Here is a 20,246-nt window from a genome sequence, read left to right as displayed (position 1 = left end):
AAACAGCCAAACAATAAATGAAAACAAAAATAGACAAACAGACCAAACCTATCATCTGGTTTCCTGTATATACTTTTTACTTGTACAACATGGTCGCAAACCACACATTTCCTTATCAAAACAGTTACTTGATTACAAACATGGCAGTGTTGATCATTCTCATTTCTGTGCATATAGGGGGAAAAAAACCCACAAATCTGCAGATATTTTGTTCACTGTCATAAAATATGTCTACTTGATGTTCAAAACTCTTTCAGTAACAACATTCAACACGGCACTAGTCGTGTACTAGCTCTATGCAGGGATGTTGTTTCACGTTGGCAGTCAGTGACATGCCTAAACTTGCTTTAAATTGTTGAAATCTTGACCATTCCTGCAGAATTGCCAAACTTTATTTACAGTTAGGATATAAGGTGATGCCATTTCAATTCCCAAGACTTCCCCAATATGGCTTAAACTTTTATGGCCATTTCACTTTTAGCACACTTGAGAAGAAAATAAAGCCATGGAACATCCTTGCTATGGTTACACAGAGGAACAGACATGCACACACTATGTTACACGGAACTGCATGGCTGGCAACATGATTTCCTTTCCTGCTTTCTTTTCTCTACACACATGCACACACACATAAAAAGAAACGCAAATCTGTACAATATCAACAACACCAAAGAGGCAAGGCAAGTTCCATACCTGTCCGCAATGCAAGCGTGGGCTCATCTTTTTGTTCTTTGAAAAGCTGAAACTTTTCTGGGCACTCCAGATTTTATTAGCATTGAAGTGACTCAAAAACAGTGCTGAAGACACTGGAACCCCCAACAAGGACTGAGCTCATTAGAACAGATCCAGTGATAAATATTCCTTTTTTGTCTGCATATTGTCTTCGGGCTTCACCGTCTTCATCCGCTCGATTGTTCTTTTCACTGCATCTTAAATCTTCAACCAGGTTTTACTTTCAACCAGGATCCATATTACTCGATCGAACCCTGACTCTGGTCAGACATTCATGAACGCTAGACTGATGCACTCTCTTTCTCTCTCTCTTGATTTCTCTCTCTCTCTCTCTCTATCTTGCTCTCTCTCTCTCTCTATCTTGCTCTCTCTCTCTCTCTCTCTCTATCTTGCTCTCTCTCTCTCTCTTACTGTCTTGCCTTCTCTTTATTTGACTCTACCTCTCACTTCCTCTCGCTCTCTCTCTTGCGCATACTCTCTCTCGTTCTTCCGTTGGCAGCAGTAGCAAATGTTAAGATCAAATGCAAATCTTTATTGACAGCACCTCTTCATAAATACACCTTTCAGATCAAGCATTGGTAATTTTTGCTGTTTTCATTTCTCCTTTGATAAAAAAAAAAAATAAAAAAAAATTAACAAAAAGAACCAAAAACAGTCATGAGATCATGAAATTGGCACCAAAAAGCCTGACAGCATGCTTCCCCGATCCAACCACCCGACCCCTGGAAAATGTTTTGCAAACTCCTGCAATCTGGGGATTTCAAGAACGATCTCTGGAGCTTCATAAAGTCTGTGGAAATATCTCAACTTGAATAACTTAACATTCCTGTTCATAACTACGTAAATATTAAAAGAAAGAAAATGATATGCATGTTGCAGGGAAGCAGGCTTTTAGACCCACTTCTAATGGAATATATCTGAATGTAATTTGTAAAAGTCCAAGAGTAGATTTTTTGTCGTCAGCACTAGTAGGTTACATCTCTTGCTTCCTAACTACCAACCGTAACACCCCCCCCCCCCCCCAAAAAAAAAAAAAAAAAAAAAATTTCACTCAACTTTAGATCTGTGTATTTAAACAGACTCTCCTCAGTATATAAAAACCCACTATTTGTATGTCTTTGCTTGGATTATGTATGTGATAGGTATGCATAAAGCAATCAAATATGACAATAATGTGCACTTTTCTCTGTCTCCAGAAAGCCACATGAAGGCTCACTGATCATAATAAAATAACTGCCACAAAAGGTTCCTTTATCTTTTCCCTAAACAAAGAAACGAAAGATAAAACAAAAAGAACAAATATAAAAATGAAGGCAAGTCTAAAAATCTGCAGATAATAAAGATTGTTATTCGCTGGTAGCCACAAAACAAATGCTGACAGAAACAATTTAAAGCAAATAATCTTTTCTTTTCAAACATATATTAACTTCATCTGATCCAACCCATTTTTAAAACAAAACGTTTCCTTGAACAAAATGAATTTGTTATTTACACAAGTTGTATAGCTCATGTCAGACCCTCTGGTACTTGAATATTCCCCTTTGTTTCAAAAACTGTAAATTAATTTCTCTGTATTCCTCTAAAAATGCACGAGCTACAATCCAGCACAGATAACAATGGCTAATAACCCAAACTCTTTTTTCTTAAGAAATGAACCCAGTCAGTTTTACCCACCATGACTATGAGCAAAAGCTGCATCTTCTAAAGGAAGAACCCAAAGCAAATTGTATCCATCACCAGCATAGAAGGGTCCAGTACCACTTTCAAACTAAAAGAGTCTGTCAGTTTCACAGTCGCGTCCACCATCCAAGCACAGCAGGAAAAAGTATGTCCCATCACAGGTTGCATCCACCACCACCAGCAGAGCAGGAAGCTACCATTGTTGTTGCGGAGAGGAAGAGGAGGGGTGTCAGGTTGGGATACTCACATAGGTGCGGAACTCGGAGCGGCTGCAGCCCAAGGAGCGAGAGCCGTCGTTGAAGATGACGCACTCGCTTGGCTGCACGTGCAGGTCGGCCTGAGCGTTGATGAAGATGAGTTTGTGGTGGAGGACGCCGTCCACGTACTCCAGCTTGACATGCGGCCGCTGTCCCCCCTGCTGCCACACAGACAAGAAAAACGCTCAGTCAGGTGTGGATAATGAATAACCTGGAGTCTCTTGATCTCTAACAGCTGTATAAGAGAGTGAGAGATAGAGATAGAGAGATAGAGGGGGAGAGAGAGAATGAGAGAGACAGATAGAGACAGAGTGAGAGAGACAAAGACAGAGAGAGAGAGAGACAGAGAGAGAGAGACAGACATAGTGAGAGAGAGACAAAGACAAAGAGACAGAAAGAGACACAGACAGACAGACAGAAAAAGTGAAAGAGAGATGAACAAGATGAAGCAGAAGAAAACATGCACGTTTGCTCGTTAGAAACAGTCGCAACATGTACGAGAGATGCAGATTATAGCCAATAGCTAACTGCAAGTTATAGCGTTAGGCATAAAAAAACCTTAGGTTTCTATACACCCAAATGACTCCGGGTTTTATTGCAAATAAAACAGGACAAAATGTCTGCAGTGTGTGGAAATATCTTAAAGTAAAAAAAATAAGATATGTAATACATAAAACAGGAACAAGGTGAAAAAAAGCGACTTTAGCATCTTCACATCCCATCCCTAATAGGTCTGTGGACCTCATTCTTTTGCATCACCCACAACCCATGAGTGGAGTTGTGGCTTGACTTAAAGGATCAAATACAAACATTACAAAGATGGACACAGTTGCCTGCGTTAACAATCTGCAAGTGTCTGACCTGTGCTTGGCAGTGTCAGTATCAAAGCTACAGAAAACCAGGTAAACCAAGTGGAGGGGACACAATGCAACTCGACCCATCAATGAATGTGGATAATGTCCCCTGATGTGCGTGTGTGCGTGTCCCACCAGTCCTCCCCTAGTCTCGAGCGACCAAAAAAGTTGCCAGTCTTTCTGCACACCTAATTGAACCTGTCATGTTCATTAAAAGAAAGCCGCGGCGAAAGATTCTTGTGTGTACGGTACAGCCCCATGACAGAAAATAGACTGAGAGTTTGTTTGACCGCTCAGGCCTCTTGTAGTGATGCGCAGTGGGCAGGGAGAACAGCTGACACACACACACACACACACACACACACACACACACACACACACACACACACACACACACACATTGGGGGACGCTATCCACACTAGACACGGATGGATCAGAGCTGCACTAGCTGTGCCCCCTATTTTGTCCATAGCCAATGACTTAGTTGTAATGGTATACTTCAGCTTAAACTACCAATAAGACATGGCTGTTACACAAACAATCAAAAGACTGTTAAAAAGCTCACATGACAAACAAAAGGACAACAAACAACAATGAAATGGTGCAAAAAATGAAAAAGCAGCTACCGTTCTTAACAAGGCAACATACATTCATCTGCAACTGAGCACAACATCCAGATGAAAGACCTCAAAAACCTATAACTGTGCCAATGCAGATTTCTATCAATAACCATGAAAGTAGATGAGTCATGCACATACTGAATGTTGTAAACAAATAAAACACACACAAGATATGTGACACATGTGCAACACTGAAATATAAAACTATGGACACACTCTAAGTTGTACAAAAATGTATCAATTGTATTGTAAAACACTGTGCATGTGTAATACTTTTGACTTAGCTGAGTTCTGAAGTCAAACCACAAGTCTAAAGTACAACATTAAACTGAGTGAGATGGGAAAGGCACACCTTTCGGATTTGGAAAACTGCAAAATAATGTATTCTTTCGAAAACGTAAAGATAAATTTGTCTGAAATAAGATCATTTGATTCACATGATGCAAATGTGCAGAACTGCAAAATAACATTTGCTTTTAAAAACGCACACACACACAAATCTGAAACAAAGTCAAGATATCATGTCGCGATTCACATAAAAATGTGGCAGGTTGAAATTGGTCGGTCTTCCACATGATTCAGCATCATACTGCCTGTACTGTCCCGGTCGAAGAGTTTCAGCCCCCCCACTGCTCATGAGGCTCAGTAATATACAGGGGTGGGACTCTCTTGTGATGATAAACGAGGAAATCCCCTTTTCCTAGGGGGGTTCGGGGGCATGCTCCCCCGAGTTTTTTTTAAATGGTACATTAAAATCTGTGCAATCTGGTGCATTCTGAGACTAAAATTCAACTCGTTTGGATCAGGTAAAAAAAGACATTCTTTTCACTCCCCCGCCCCCCCCCCCCCCAACAAAAAAATATCAATCAATATCAATCAATATGAGGCTTATATCGCGCGTATTCCGTGGGTACAGTTCTAAGCGCAGGGATTTTTTTAATTTTTTTATTTTTATGCAATTTATATCACGCACATATTCAAGGCGCAGGGATTTATTTATGCCGTGTGAGATGGAATTATTTTACACAATACATCACGCATTTACATTGGCCAGCAGATCGCAGCCATTTCGGCGCATATCCTACTTTTCACGGCCTATTATTCCAAGTCACACGGGTATTTTGGTGGACATTTGTATCTATGCCTATACAATTTTGCCAGGAAAGACCCTTTTGTCAATCGTGGGATCTTTAACGTGCACACCCTAATGTAGTGTACACGAAGGGACCTCGGTTTTTCGTCTCATCCGAAAGACTAGCACTTGAACCCACCACCTAGGTTAGGAAAGGGGAGAGAAAATTGCTAACGCCCTGACCCAGGGTCGAACTCGCAACCTCTCGCTTCCGAGCGCAAGTGCGTTACCACTCGGCCACCCAGTCAACCAAACAAAAAAAACACTTTCACACAACAATGGTAACATTTTAATGGTGCATACTTACTAATTATTATATGAAGTCTTATATCGCGCGCGTATCTCCACTCGGACTCAAGGCGCAGGGATCTATTCATGCCGTGTGAGATGGAATTTTTTACACAATACATCACGCATTCACATCGACCAGCAGATCGCAGCCATTTCGGCGCATATCCTACTTTTCACGGCCTATTATTGCAAGTCACACTAATAAACCATGTATCCATAATCCAATACTGGCAATAGTATGATCCAAGTGACGCCCCAATGCATTGAAGTTCAACATGACTATTAGTTATCAGGAGTTTTCAGTCAGCACAATTTAACTCTCAAGCTTCCAGTGTTCTGTTCCATCTTCACTTCTCTCCATATCATTCAGTCAACAAGTTATAGATACTGTGATGAAATGGGACGCGTAAAAATAGATTACTCCAGCGGAATTCGTAAGTTGTGTCCGCGGAAATCAGCGGATTCGCGGAAAAGTCCCAGCCCTGAATATATGATGCAGTATGTTCAGTTTCAATCTTTTAGGCCCACAGGTTGACTAAATGTTTTGGTATCGCTTTATGTGACTTGTTGCTTTTGTGCTTGCTTAGGCCAAATAAAAATATATATTGGTTTAGGGAAATGTGACCAAAAAAGGTAGGGTCAGTAGGTTGGCTTTTTTTCCCTTTTTTTTCTTTCTTTCATTTATTTGATTTTAAAGGAGGTCACTTCCCTTAGTCTCGTATGGTTAGCAAAATGTGCCAAAAGTTGGTATTTTTTTTAGAAATGATAAAAAAGTTTTAGGGTCGGAGGGAAAAAATAAGGTCGGTCGGGTTACCCTAAACCAACATTATATTTTTATTTTGCCTTATTTTGTTAGAATGGATGGACACATAAGAATACTGCAGCATAAACTCTGTATGATTATGCTATTATGTTTTTAGATTATAAGGTTGTCACAACAGACAGAAAAAACCTTTCATGTTTTGTAACGAAAACGTCAACAGATAAAACTTTAAAATTGAATGAAAACAACTGAAAAAGGCGAAATTTCCTTTCCGGGTTTGTTCCGACACTGCACTCAACAGGGTGCGCTGGTATTTTCATATCTATTGACGTGACCAGGCAGCGATTTATCCCAGAAAGCAACTCACCTAAACGCAACACCTCAACATTATAACTCTTAACTACAGGTACGGGCGGGGATGTAGCTCAGTCGGTTGCGCGCTGGATTTGTATCCAGTTGGCCGCTGTCAGCGTGAGTTCGTCCCCACGTTCGGCGAGAGATTTATTTCTCAGAGTCAACTTTGTGTGCAGACTCTCCTCGGTGTCCGAACACCCCCGTGTGTACACGCAAGCACAAGACCAAGTGTGCACGAAAAAAGATCCTGTAATCCATGTCAGAGTTCGGTGGGTTATAGAAACACAAAAATACCCAGCATGCTTCCTCCGAAAACGGCGTATGGCTGCCTAACTGGCGGGGTAAAAAACAATCATACACGTAAAATTCCACTCGTGCAAAAAACACAAGTGTACGTGGGAGTTTCAGCCCACGAACGCAGAAGAAGAAGAAGAACTACAGGTTTAGGGTACACCGCTGCATTCATAACTGTTGGTACATACCGAGCTCTAGAACACGTATGCAAACATATGCACGCAAATAAACACACACAAACATGTTCCCACACACACACATACAAGTTGGTAAGCACACACATAAATTACACACAAGTACATACTTAAAGACACACACACACACACACACACACATGCACAACCTCCCCTCTTATCTCCACCACATGTGGCTGTGTAGAATGTTCAGGATCAGTGTGCATGTGCTCTTTCCAGTAGAAAAAAATCTTTACTCAGGTTTTCAGATCAGACAACGGAGCAGCACATTTATTACTAAATTTATCAATGTGAAGCAAGCGAACACAGCTATTTCATGCTGCAAGGGAATTGTGTGTGTTAGGACTAAAACCATCATTAACACTGCAGGCAGAATTTACCAGCAACCACACTAGTAGACACTAAGAAAAGCATGCCACAAAGTAACAAAATGAAGGGGATAGCCTAGGGAAACAAAATTAAGGGGATAGCCTAGGGAAACAAAACTATACACTACATAACACTTATAAGCTGCCCTAATTCCAAATGAATAACAAGACTGTTGTTCATCTTCACACATGGACCTTTCAGACCAGCTAAAAAGGATAGTGTCAACTAGAAATTTCCTATATTTTATCGGAAAAATGTCAAAATACTGGAAATGAAATCATCACAGTTAATCGTTTGTTTGACCGTATTCTTCCTGACTGTAAGGTAATCACTGTGTGGTAGATGTGCTTTGACTGGTTGGCATAACTAAGTGAGACAGAGCCAAAATTGGCAGTTGCAAAAAAATATTGTTTTGGAAAAGGGCTAGCGGGATCACTGAAAAGCCAGCTAGGGTAAAGAAAGCCTAAAGACAGTCCTCAAAGTCAACACATTCCACAATGCTAATAAATAGCAACACTTGAGCCAATACAATGGATACTTAATGTGTTAGCTACTCTAATGCCATGCTGAAATCTCAGGATGTTTAATAAATCACCCTTCCAAGCACAACACAACACGAGTAATCACATCTTCGAACACAAAGACGCGCTGGCAACACTCTACCTAACACACAGAAAAATTAGGTCGCATGAGCAAGCACAAATTCCAACACAAGGAAATGCTAGTGAGCACACTGCCTAACAATCAAAACATCAGCACCTTCAAGTACAAGGATATGCAAACGGCCAAGTCATCGAGCACACTGGAACACTAAACTGAGCCAACGGTTTTTTTAACGCAAGGACATACACCACCAAACACACTATCCAACACATGACAATGCCACAAGATACACTCTATAAAACACTTTCATTAAACAGAATAACACGCCAGCGAACACACTAACACACCAACAAATTCAGGTTCTAGACTATGCTCGACCACACCTTCACATATATTGACATGCTTGTGAACACACTATTTAACACACTGAAAAATCAGGAGCTATGAGCGACCACACCGTCAAACACAAACACATGCAACTCAAATAGACCACTAATATTTTCCAACAAGCCAAAGCGTGTGAGTAGCCACACCCACCCAACACATGGACATGCCGGTGAACACACTCTCTAACACACTGACAGGCAAGGCTGGTATGAGCAAGCACACCATCAAACACAAGAGTGGAGGCCTACCACACACTGTGCGGCGTGAAGCGCGATGGGCCGAACAAAAAGTTTGGGAGGCGTGATGACGTGTGCGACCAGGCCAGAGTGAGTCTTCATCGGCAGCAAGCACTGCACAGTGAACCAGGTCCACGGTCAGTTGAGACAGAGTATTGACAGTTGTGTATTCTGTTCCGTGCTGTACTAGGTCCACAGGCAGTTCAGATACACAACTGCAATGTGTTGTGATCCAACACCATGTTGTACCTCAGAGCAGCGTCTCTTCTTTCGTTTTTTACATTTAGTCAAGTTTTGACTAAATGTTTTAACATAGAGGGGGGAATCGAGACGAGGGTCGTGGTGTATGTGCGTGTGTGTGTGTGTGTGTGTGTCTGTCTGTGTGTGTGTGTAGAGCGATTCAGACTAAACTACTGGACCGATCTTTATGAAATTTGACATGAGAGTTCCTGGGTATGAAATCCCCGAATGTTTTTTTCATTTTTTTGATAAATGTCTTTGATGACGTCATATCCGGCTTTTCGTGAAAGTTGAGGCGGCACTGTCACGCCCTCATTTTTCAACCAAATTGGTTGAAATTTTGGTCGGGTAATGTTCGACAAAGCCCGGACTTCGGTATTGCATTTCAGCGTGGTGGCTTAAAAATTAATTAATGACTTGGTCATTAAAAATCTGAAAATTGTAAAAAAAATATGTTTTTTATAAAACGATCCAAATTTACGTTTATCTTATTTTCCATCATTTGCTGATTCCAAAAACATATAAATATGTTATATTCGGATTAAAAACAAGCTCTGAAAATTAAATATATAAAAATTATTATCAAAATAAAATTTTCCAAATCAATTTAAAAACACTTTCATCTTATTCCTTGTCGGTTCCTGATTCCAAAAACATATAGATATGATATGTTTGGATTAAAAACACGCTCAGAAAGTTAAAACGAAGAGAGGTACAGAAAAGCGTGCTATCCTTCCCAGCGCAACTACTACCCCGCTCTTCTTGTCAATTTCACTGCCTATGCTGTGAGCGGTGGACTGACGATGCTACGAGTATACGGTCTTGCTGCGTTGCATTGCGTTCAGTTTCATTCTGTGAGTTCGACAGCTACTTGACTAAATGTTGTATTTTCGCCTTACGCGACTTGTTTCTTCTTCTTCTTCAATTTTTCATGAGAAGCTCTTCTTTCTTTCTTTTCTTTATTTGGTGTTTAACGTCGTTTTCAACCACGAAGGTTATATCGCGACGGGGAAAGGGGGGAGATGGGATAGAGCCACTTGTCAATTGTTTCTTGTTCACAAAAGCACTAATCAAAAATTTGCTCCAGGGGCTTGCAACGTAGTACAATATATTACCTTACTGGGAGAATGCAAGTTTCCAGTACAAAGGACTTAACATTTCTGCTTGACTAAAATCTTTACAAAAATTGACTATATTCTATACAAGAAACACTTAACAAGGGTAAAAGGAGAAACAGAATCCGTTAGTCACCTCTTACGACATGCTGGGGAGCATCGGGTAAATTCTTCCCCCTAACCCGCGGGGGGTAGAAGCTCTTGTAGTGCGAGTCAAATCAAAAGTAAAATAAAACACATGTAGACGTACATGTATGCTGTGACATTCTCCCAGACACACAGAGTGGAATTAAATATAGTAGAGAGTGGAACCCCCTTTTAAGACATCCAAAAATCTTTAACAAATCAGGTTTTAAAAGGGTGAAGTCTTAAAAAGGGAAACATTTACAGCGGTTATGAACAGAAAATGTGAGGAAACAGAGACTTAAAAGGGGCACCTTAAATTGGGCGGGGGGGGGGGGGGGGGGGGGGGGCTAAACAAGGGGTTTCCACTGTACTGGTACTGTTGTACCTGCCATAAAAGGACATCCTTCAAAACAGCTCCAAATGTCCCTACATTGCAGATGTCTTTTCATAACAGGTACATCTTTCTGAATTTAATAGAAAAAGGGAAACCAGGTGTGCTTTTTTGGAAGTTTTTCTCTGATCTGAGGGGCATCACATCACAGGTACCACTGTACTTGAAACACCTATGTGCTGCTCAACTTGTAAGTGTAATTACCCCATCGGAGATTCCCGGTGTGTTAGGTGGTGAGGTCACTGACATGTCCATGTTTTCTGTTTCATGTGTTTCATACAGGCACATTTTGCGGTACAGTATGGCACGATGTTGAAAATGCAGCTACTTCCGGAGCATCTGGCGCCTAGAATGTGCCAAAAACGTGTACAAGTTGGTATGCAACATGTACATGTAGAAAAACAACAACAAATATTGTGAACAAGTGAAGTCTGGTAATGATCACTTTACAACATTAGAATTTCACTGAGGATGAAAGTCTTTTTCTTCATTTCAATGCTTCTGTGGTTCCGCATAACTCTCAATCACCTGTTGTTCTCTAAGTTTACAGTGCTTACTTCCCTTTAATTCTTAGACTTTGACAACAACAAAAGGTCTTTAATAGTACAGTCGAGATCGCTTTACACAAAATGAAAGGGACCAATATTTTTTTTCGAGTTAACGTTTTTTCGCGATAACGAAAATTATCAAACTATTTTGAAATCGGTTTACTTGCAGCGATGTTCGCGAAACTCGTTTGAACTGCTGACGCGATTCGGTTTCAGCTTTCGGTTTGAACGGAAGTACTCTTTTGTGTAAGAATACAGCCCGCGTCTTGTTGTTGTTAACTTCGCAGCAGTCTGACTTTCGGGTCGCTTCATTTCTCTGACAGCGAATAAAAGGCTCTATTTCCAAAGGAAGACGCTTTTTTCCGTGTTTTGAAGTGATGAAATGATTAAAGCATAGAAGATACCCATTTTAAGTACAAACCAACCGAACAAACACGCGTAAGCCGTAGAGTGTTTTTGGAAGTGGCTTCAGCATCTTGATACACCGTGACATTTGTGTGCCATCTGCTCCAATGTCCAAAGTGAGAGATTATGGAATTATCGGGAAGAATATGCACGCGGAGCTGTACCGACTTCGTGATAAAGTCTAAGTTTACGTCGACCATTTCATTCTTTCTTTCAATGAGCCGTGCAAACACGTGAACACTTCTCGCTTTGGAAGCTACTAGTTGAAAAAAACAGTTGTTTGGTGGTGCAAGAGACCGAGAATCGGCTTCGTATAAACGTTTTTTGCGTGAGTCTCAAATCGTTTTACTTCGCGTTATGATGTTTTTTTTTAGTAGGGTTTATGAAGGGAATGATTGGGACTGACAACATGTTTCGCGTAATGTTTTTTTTTGGCTTATCGTTTTTCGTGTTAAATGATCTCGACTGCAACAGCAAATCTGAATGAGGAAAAACACTTGGCTTAGATAAGCCACAATGAGTGGTGTGGCTTGGGCCAATACTTTGACATGTGGCAACTAAATTAGTCGCTACTCCAAGGGTACTTATGCTGACGAGATGAAAGAGTCTGAATCAGTATTTGCCCCCCCCCCCCCCCCCCCCCCCCCCCCCCCTCCCTTCCTTTTACTGGGGTATAAGAAAATATTAAATCTTATGAATGGGAGCCTTCTTCCCCTGCTTGTAGACTAGGCAGGACGTGAATGAAAATCTCTGATCTCCAAGAGACGAAGAAGAGAGAAAGAAAGAGGATGAATAGAAAAAAAAATAAAAGCGAGAAAAAGAAAAGATTTAAAAAAAAGAAATCGTACATGTATAAATGTTGTATTTTTTAAACAAAGAAAAGTAATGATGAAGGTGAAAAGAAAGCAAAAGTGCCACAACTACACTTTCTCCATCCATCTTCTACACAAATTCAGCTATACTTAAAAGTTACTGACCAAAACTTTACCACCAACACAAAAGTGTTCTACAAGAAACAACACAGTATCCGGATCTCCACACACAAAAAACAAGAAGGTAAATCCTACAGATAAACCTGCTTTTAAGGCCTTCAAACTTAGACCAAAAACCAAACAAAAACACTACACACTCAACATGTTTGACCACTTGTGATCTTGGAACAAGACATGTATGCAAAAAAAATGTAAACTATTTTACAAACCTGCAAGAAAAACAAGTCGCGTAAGGCGAAATTACTACATTTAGTCAAGCTGTCGAACTCACGGAATGAAACTGAACGCACTGTATTTTTTCACCAAGACAGTACAGCTTCGTCAATCCCCGCGTGAAGGAAATCGCTCACCTTCCACGTGCAAAACGTAGTGATATTGACACGCCAGATTAGCGCGGTAGCGTATTGTGCTAAGCAGGAAAGCGCGCTTTTCTGTATTCTTGTTAACTTTCTGAGCTTGTTTTGAATACAACCTATCATATCTATATGTTTTTGGAATCAGGAAATGATAAAGAATAAGATGAAATCATTTTTGGATCAATTTCTTACATATTAATCGTAAGACTAATTAATCTATTTTCGTTAATTGTGATCACATTTTAAAAGTAAACATGACATATGTATATATTTTTAGATTCAAAATGTGATGAAGAATACGATGCAATCAATTATAAATCTGTTTACAAAAAAATCGATTTTAATGACAACTTTAATGAGCAAACTCATTAATTAAATTTAAGTCTCCAAGCTGAAATGCAATACCAAAGTCCGGGCTTCGTCGAAGATTACTTGACCAAAATTTCAACCAATTTGGTTGAAAAATGAGAGCGTGACAGTGCCGCCTCAACTTTCACGAAAAGCCGGATATGACGTCATCAAAGACATTTATCAAAAAAATGAAAAAAAAGTCTGGAGATACCATACTCAGGATCTCTCATGTCAAGTTTCATGAAGATCAGCCCAGTAGTTTCTCTGAATCGCTCTACACACACACACAGACACACACACCACGACCCTCGTCTCGATTCCCCCCTCAATGTTAAAACATTTATTCAAAACTTGACTAAATGTAAAAAGGAAACCAATTGCACAAGAAATACACAAAGAATGATTGTGTTTGTAGTGCAATGAAAAAAAAGATTAAAAAAAGTCGAGAAATATGAAAGAAAGACTGAAACAATCAGGAAATTGCATACCTTACAACTTAATCATCCACCTAAAACAGAACGAATACCCTACAAAGTTTCACACAAGGAACGCCCCCAAAACTTCCAATAAATGAAAGACATGCAGTAACACCTCCGTCAAAAAGTAACTGACCATACGCGTTCCGATTACTGTCACAGTACACACCTCAATCCAATGCTGCATTTCTCGAACAAAATAGGATTAAGTCTGAAAAAAAGGCCAATCTCTGTCTGATTTCTTCTTATAATCACACTGTCAAAGAGATTTCTCTGTTGCCAAGAACACATGTGCGCGCGCACACAGGCACACACGCAAACATAAGCACGCACACACACCGACACAGAGAGAGACAGCTCACAACTCAACAGACAGCTTCCCTCATTGAAAAAATAAAAAGAATGTGAACAATGTATGAAATAGTAGTTCGTGAACAGTGAACAAGACTGGTTGTTGATGATAAGAGTACTCAGGGAAAAACAACAGGGACAGCCTAGCCCCGCTGCCTCAGGAAGCCCAGCTCTAGATACAGGACAAAATGGAAAATCAAGCAAAGCGTTGCCATAGCAACGAGCCTGACCTGAACACGGAGCTGGCTGCACTCCTCGCCCTGGCATAGACCTTTACGTTCGTAGTACTCCGCCACCTCGTCCAGCTTGCCCGTGAAGTCGCTGTTGACTGCAACACACACACAACATTGTCACTGACATTTTTGGCCTTGAATACATACATCCATCATGTTTTGTTTTGTATAATATCAAACGTTCCAACAACTGTCCTTTCTTGGTTTTTTTAATTTTTTATTTGATCACATCATGAGGATTGAGTAAAAAGCCCCATTTACAGACACAGACCCTCCATCTTCAGACTTCCCCTCTTTGAAGAACCTGCTATCTTAGACTTTCTATTGTCTGTAACGCTACAATCTGTTGGATTTCATCCCGACTCTATTTCACCAATAAGAAGTCGATATTTTGTTCTCCCTCTAGATCATTGAATCCCTTGAAATTGTCAGGGCAGCATTATGTCTAGAGTTTATTTTGGCAGAAGCACGACTGACGTCCTCCTACCTAAAGCTGCATGAGTTTTGGAAAAAATAATGCTTACTTCAAAGCAATTTCCAATCAAAACTCGGCCACTTTTTGTGTGATGAAAACAAGAATTGGCAGAAACCATATCTGTCTGCTCCTGTGATAAAACTGAGAACATTAAGAGTTGCAAGTAAAATTCCAAACGCCTTATTTCCAGCTGATCATAATCACTGTACTTGATGTTTCATTGAGTGTAGCATCAGTTTGATGTCCATATGTGCAACTTTGGACTGATAGGGGATTGTGAAGAGTACTTGGAGTATTGGAAAATGTCAGTGAAAAGTACCTGAATGCACACAAACTCTTGGCTTGTCAATCTGTCTTCACTGTGCGCAGCAAATCACTTCACAAACTTTCAAATGCAATTTTCTCAGAATGTGATTTTCAAGGACGGTAACCACACGGCGATGGTCTTCACTTCCCATCTACTTGTGGTAGACTACTAATTTTTTTTCTCCAATCATTGTAAATGAATTCACCCCGTAGTTACAGAAGCGCTTTTTAAAAAAAACCTTATTTTTTATTTTTATGAATTGGAATGAAAGCCTAACATAGGATTTTCATGCAAAAATATAATATCGCCCAATTTAATTGTTTTTACTGGGAACTAAGGCTGATACTCATAAAAATGCCCTGTAACTACTGAGAAATACTACTTGTTAGTTCATAACAAAAATATGAGGTTGTTAGTTTGAGAACTGTCTAAAATATCACGCTCGAGCAGAATAGGCTGTTTTATGTTTTTTTGTCAAAAATCTAGCGTTTTTACCCATAAAAAGATCCTCAGGCAAAACATTTGCACAAATGAGTCTTTGTATGTGTTTTTGCTTGATAATACATACAAATATTGCAAGAAAAAGTGCAAACATCCAGTAGAAATTCTTCGTACCACCTCTCCCCTTCAACAGCAACAGTAACAGTCATGTTGTGATTGGACTTGTATGTGTATTGTTTATATGTCTTAGAACTTCTTCGTAAGGTTTTTGCTAATGTTATCATTGTATACGTTGTATTTGTGAAACGATTGTGTATAACCAACAATGAAAAAAACCTTGTTGAAAAAACAGTCTAAAAAAAATGAAAATGGTGAACAGTACACTCACAGAGCAGCTCCTCCCCCTCGGCAGAAAACTGCTGTCCCTTCTGCTGTCCGCACTGCTGCTGGTTACTGCCCCCTGATGATAAGATAGTTTATTTTACGCCACTCTGTCAAAACATTGACGACATTTGCTTCTCGTTAAAAACACACATGCACACACACACACACTTCTATGTACAGTAGGTTAATTATGAACCTCCCTATCCCTCACACACGTCTCTTTAAATGTGCTATTATTAAAAAGTACAATAAGGTAAAAAGAAATAGTTTTATAATGGTCTGACAAAGATCATAAGGTGGTTATAAAAAGGGACGTCTTTAGAGGCATTGTGGTTGCTTGACACCCATGCACCAAGCGGACGTGAGTGTAACAGTCTGGCAACGAGATGGGACGCTTGCCACCAAGGTCTTTGTTTAGCCTTAAAACTGATGTCATAGTCTTTCATTTAGACTAAAAGTTAGGACTAAAATGACATTTATGCCTACACCAGTATACAATAATGGACATTCCTGTTGCCTGTAGCAATAAAATAACTTACAAATATGAAAGAATGAACATTCTTTCTGAGAACAAAAAGAAAATGATTAAAACAATCTACAATGATTCCCAGCACCATCCATACACTCAGTCCATGAAACAAGGAACACATGACAATTGACATATATATGAACTAGAATACCCGGCTTCGCCGGGTGAATCGCGAGACAGAGACAGACAGCGTGGCGGTTCACCACAATCACCTTTGAAGGCGAAGTCCTCTCAAACGGGATTGATAATTTTAGAGCTTATTTCTAAGCCCTATATTAACTGTTGTGGCTTCTCAAAGGCCAGAACATACAGACAGACAAAAGCCGCCAGACCCCATCACAAACAGAACTCTACAATCCACAGGTGTTGCCTCCACACACACACACACACACACACACACACACAGACACAGAAGCCGTATATATCTATCTATATCTAAATATATATACGACTTGTGTGTGTGTGTGTGTGTGTGTGTGTGTGTGTGTGTGTGTGTGTGTGTGTGTGTGTGTGTGTGTGTGTGTGTGTGTGTGTGTGTGTGTGTGTGTGTGTGTGTGTGTGTCCGCGATGCACGGCCAAAGTTCTCGATGGATCTCTTTCAAATTTGGTGGCCATATTCAGCGACACCCCGGACACAACCTGCTCGATGAGATATTTCAACACGTGCTCTCAGCGCGCAACGCTGAACCGATTTTGGTTTTTCTCTGGATCCTTTCCCAGTAACTCTTCCTTATCTTCTCCAGTGTTTTCAGCGTTTATCTCCCTTCCTTCGTGTGGCGTCAATCCATATTCCTGTTTCTATTTTTAGAAGGTCACTGTCGACAACGCTCAATCCATATTCCCGTTATACTATTTTTAGAAGGTCACTGTCCCGGCGAAGCCGGGTATTACTCTTCTCCAGTGTTTTGCGCGTTTATCTCCCTTCCTTCGTGCGGTGCACCGGCGAAGCTGGCGTACACCCGGTCCCCGGCGCAGCCGGGTATTCGGCTCGACTTCTTCCCGGCGAAGCCGTACCTGGCGAAGCGGGTATTCATCTAGTATATAAATATACTAGAGGAATACCCGGCTTCGCCGGGGTGAATCACGAGACAGAGACAGACAGCGTGGCGGTTCACCACAATCACCTTTGAAGGCGAAGTCCACTCAAACGGGATTGATAATTTTAGAGCTTATTTCTAAGCCCTATATTATCTGTTATGGCTTCTCAAATGCCAGAACATACAGACAGACAAAAGCCGCCAGACCCCATCACAAACAGAACTCTACAATCCACAGGTGTTGCCTCCACACACACACACACACACACACACACACAAACACACACACACACACACACACACAGACACAGAAGCCGTATATATCTATGTATATATATATAAATATATAGAGATAGATGACAGTGGATTTTTCGATAAATAGATTCGACCTTTGCACTTTTACAGTAAGGACAACTTACGGGCACATGCAAGCCCACAACTTCTAAGGCGAACAACTCTGCAGAGTCTGCTGTGAAGGGCGCCGGTACTGTCTCCCTGTCACACTCGACCCCCTTTGAATGAACTTTGTCCCCAAAGTTCCGAACCATGGACCCGTCAAGCTTAGGTCCCTCCCAGGTGGAATGGGAACAGCACGAAAATGATTCAGTGGCCTAAACATTTCATGTTGAGTCCCATCGCTGTCGACGACGCCAAATGTAACCGAGTGCCGAAACACCACAATCACCTTTGAAGGCGAAGTCCACTCAAACGGGGGATTGAGAATAACTGTTATGGCTTCTCGAAGGAAGGCCTGAACATACAGACACACCAAAGCCGCCAGACCACATCACAAACAGAACTCTACAATCCACAGGTGTTGCCCACACACACACACAAACACACACACACACAGAGAAGCCGTATATATATATATGTATATCTATATCTATAAATATATAGAGATAGATGACAGTGTATTTTTCGCGTGGCTATAAATTGATTCGACCTTTTCACTTTTACAGTAAGGACAACTAATGGGTGCAATGAAAGCGTTCTGGACAGTGCAGTGACATTCTAAAAATAGTAACGTAGTAACGGGAATATGGATTGACGCCACACGAAGGAAGGGAGATAAACGCTGAAAACACTGGAGAAGATAAGGAAGAGTTACTGGGAATGGATCCAGAGAAAAACCAAAATCGGTTCAGCGCTGTGCGCTGAGAGCACGTGTTGAAATATCTCATCGAGCAGGTTGTGTCTGGGGTGTAGCTGAATATGGCCACCAAATTTGAAACAGATCCATCGAGAACCTTGGGCGTGCATCGCGGACACACACACACACACACACACACACACACACACACACACAGACACAAGTCGTATTCATATATAGATAGATAGAGATAGATGACAGTGGATTTTTCGATAAATAGATTCGACCTTTGCACTTTTACAGTGAGGACAACTTACGGGTACGTGCAAGGAAAGCCCACAACTTCTAAGGCGAACAACTCTGCAGAGTCTGCTGTGAAGGGCGACGGTAGTCTCCCTGTCACACTCGACCCCCTTTGAATGAACTTTGTCCCCAAAGTTCCGAACCATGGACCCGCCAAGCTTAGGTCCGTCCCAGGTTGGTGGAATGGAAACAGCACGAAAATGATTCTGTGGCCATAATGCCATTCCTGAACATATCATGTCGAGTCCCATCCCTGTCGACGACGTCAAATGTAACCAAGTGCCGAAACACCACAATCACCTTTGAAGGCGAAGTCCTCTCAAACGGGATTGAGAATTTTAGAGCTTATTTCTAAGCCCTATATTAACTGTTATGGCTTCTCAAAGGCCAGAACATACAGACAGACAAAAGCCACCAGACCGCATCACAAACAGAACTCTACAATCCACAGGTGTTGCCTCCACACACACACACACACACAGAGAAGCCGTATATGAGCCTTTGCCAAAAGGTGCCATTTCGGACCCATGTATTTTTGGAAAGCAAGTGTAATTAAATGGATTACCCCAACATGTTTACATGTATTGTGCTTTGAAAAAGGGAGTTTGATGAATGCTTTTTTTAATGTTTTGAAGCCTGTTGTTGTTGTGAATGTTAAATAAAAAATAAAATGTTTCAAACATACACCAGAAACGGCCCCGAAAAATTTTGGACATTTTGGTGTCCTCGGGAAATTTTCGATTTTTCATGGTCTGCATCACTTTATCGGTTTTAATCAGCGTATTTCATACAGTCTAAGCATGCAACTCTTAGTAGAATGTGCAACAATCGTAATTAGAACCAGAATTTACCGAAAACCTCGCCCAGTAAATACCCGGTTATTTTCGAAGGCCTCATGTCCGCAGACCAACTTGTTTACAGATTCGATTTTCGCCGGTCTTGGTGCTTTGAATGGCCGCCATTTTGGATGAAAACGATAGTTTCGTGTTCGAGGAAATAAAAGCAGTGTGTTGCATTTGAGTCAGAATTTGCGAAGTTATTGTATCTAGCAGCTAAAAAGAATCGATGGAGTTTAATGTCCGAAAGTAACGTTTGACACATTTTGTTATTTTTGCAATTTTCACAAAGAAGTTTCGCGAGTATTTTATACAAAAGCGTGGAAACCACTAGCTTTGCTTCTTTGGCGTTTCCGGTCACCGATTCGATTGAAATCATGGAGACGACGAGCCGTAAAGTTGAGAAAATATTGTACTGTCTGTTCAGGGTAAGGTGTAGATCTATACGTAACGTTTGACACTTTGTAGATCTAATGTTTGACACTTGCCC

The 20,246-nt window shown here is 40.8% G+C and overlaps 1 protein-coding gene across 9 annotated transcripts in view; it reads right to left on the bottom strand.

Annotated features, from left to right (window-relative positions):
* Positions 1 to 20,246, bottom strand: part of LOC138971249 (tetratricopeptide repeat protein 17-like) — an 80,751-nt gene that overhangs the window by 25,711 nt on the left and 34,794 nt on the right. For 2 of the 9 annotated variants that reach the window (XM_070343940.1, XM_070343943.1), the window contains 4 exons: positions 15,957 to 16,034; positions 14,349 to 14,446; positions 8,780 to 8,881; positions 2,660 to 2,830 (listed from right to left, as the gene is read on the bottom strand). In XM_070343940.1, coding sequence (XP_070200041.1) covers positions 2,660 to 2,830; positions 8,780 to 8,881; positions 14,349 to 14,446; positions 15,957 to 16,034 — 449 coding nt within the window. The remainder of the gene's footprint in view (positions 1 to 2,659; positions 2,831 to 8,779; positions 8,882 to 14,348; positions 14,447 to 15,956; positions 16,035 to 20,246) is intronic. The other 7 variants (XM_070343942.1, XM_070343944.1, XM_070343941.1 and 4 more) reach the window with 6 other exon arrangements.

The sequence above is a fragment of the Littorina saxatilis genome, linkage group LG7 (assembly GCF_037325665.1).
Source record: "Littorina saxatilis isolate snail1 linkage group LG7, US_GU_Lsax_2.0, whole genome shotgun sequence".
NCBI classification, from domain to species: domain Eukaryota; kingdom Metazoa; phylum Mollusca; class Gastropoda; order Littorinimorpha; family Littorinidae; genus Littorina; species Littorina saxatilis.
This window is presented reverse-complemented; position numbering and strand designations above follow the sequence as displayed.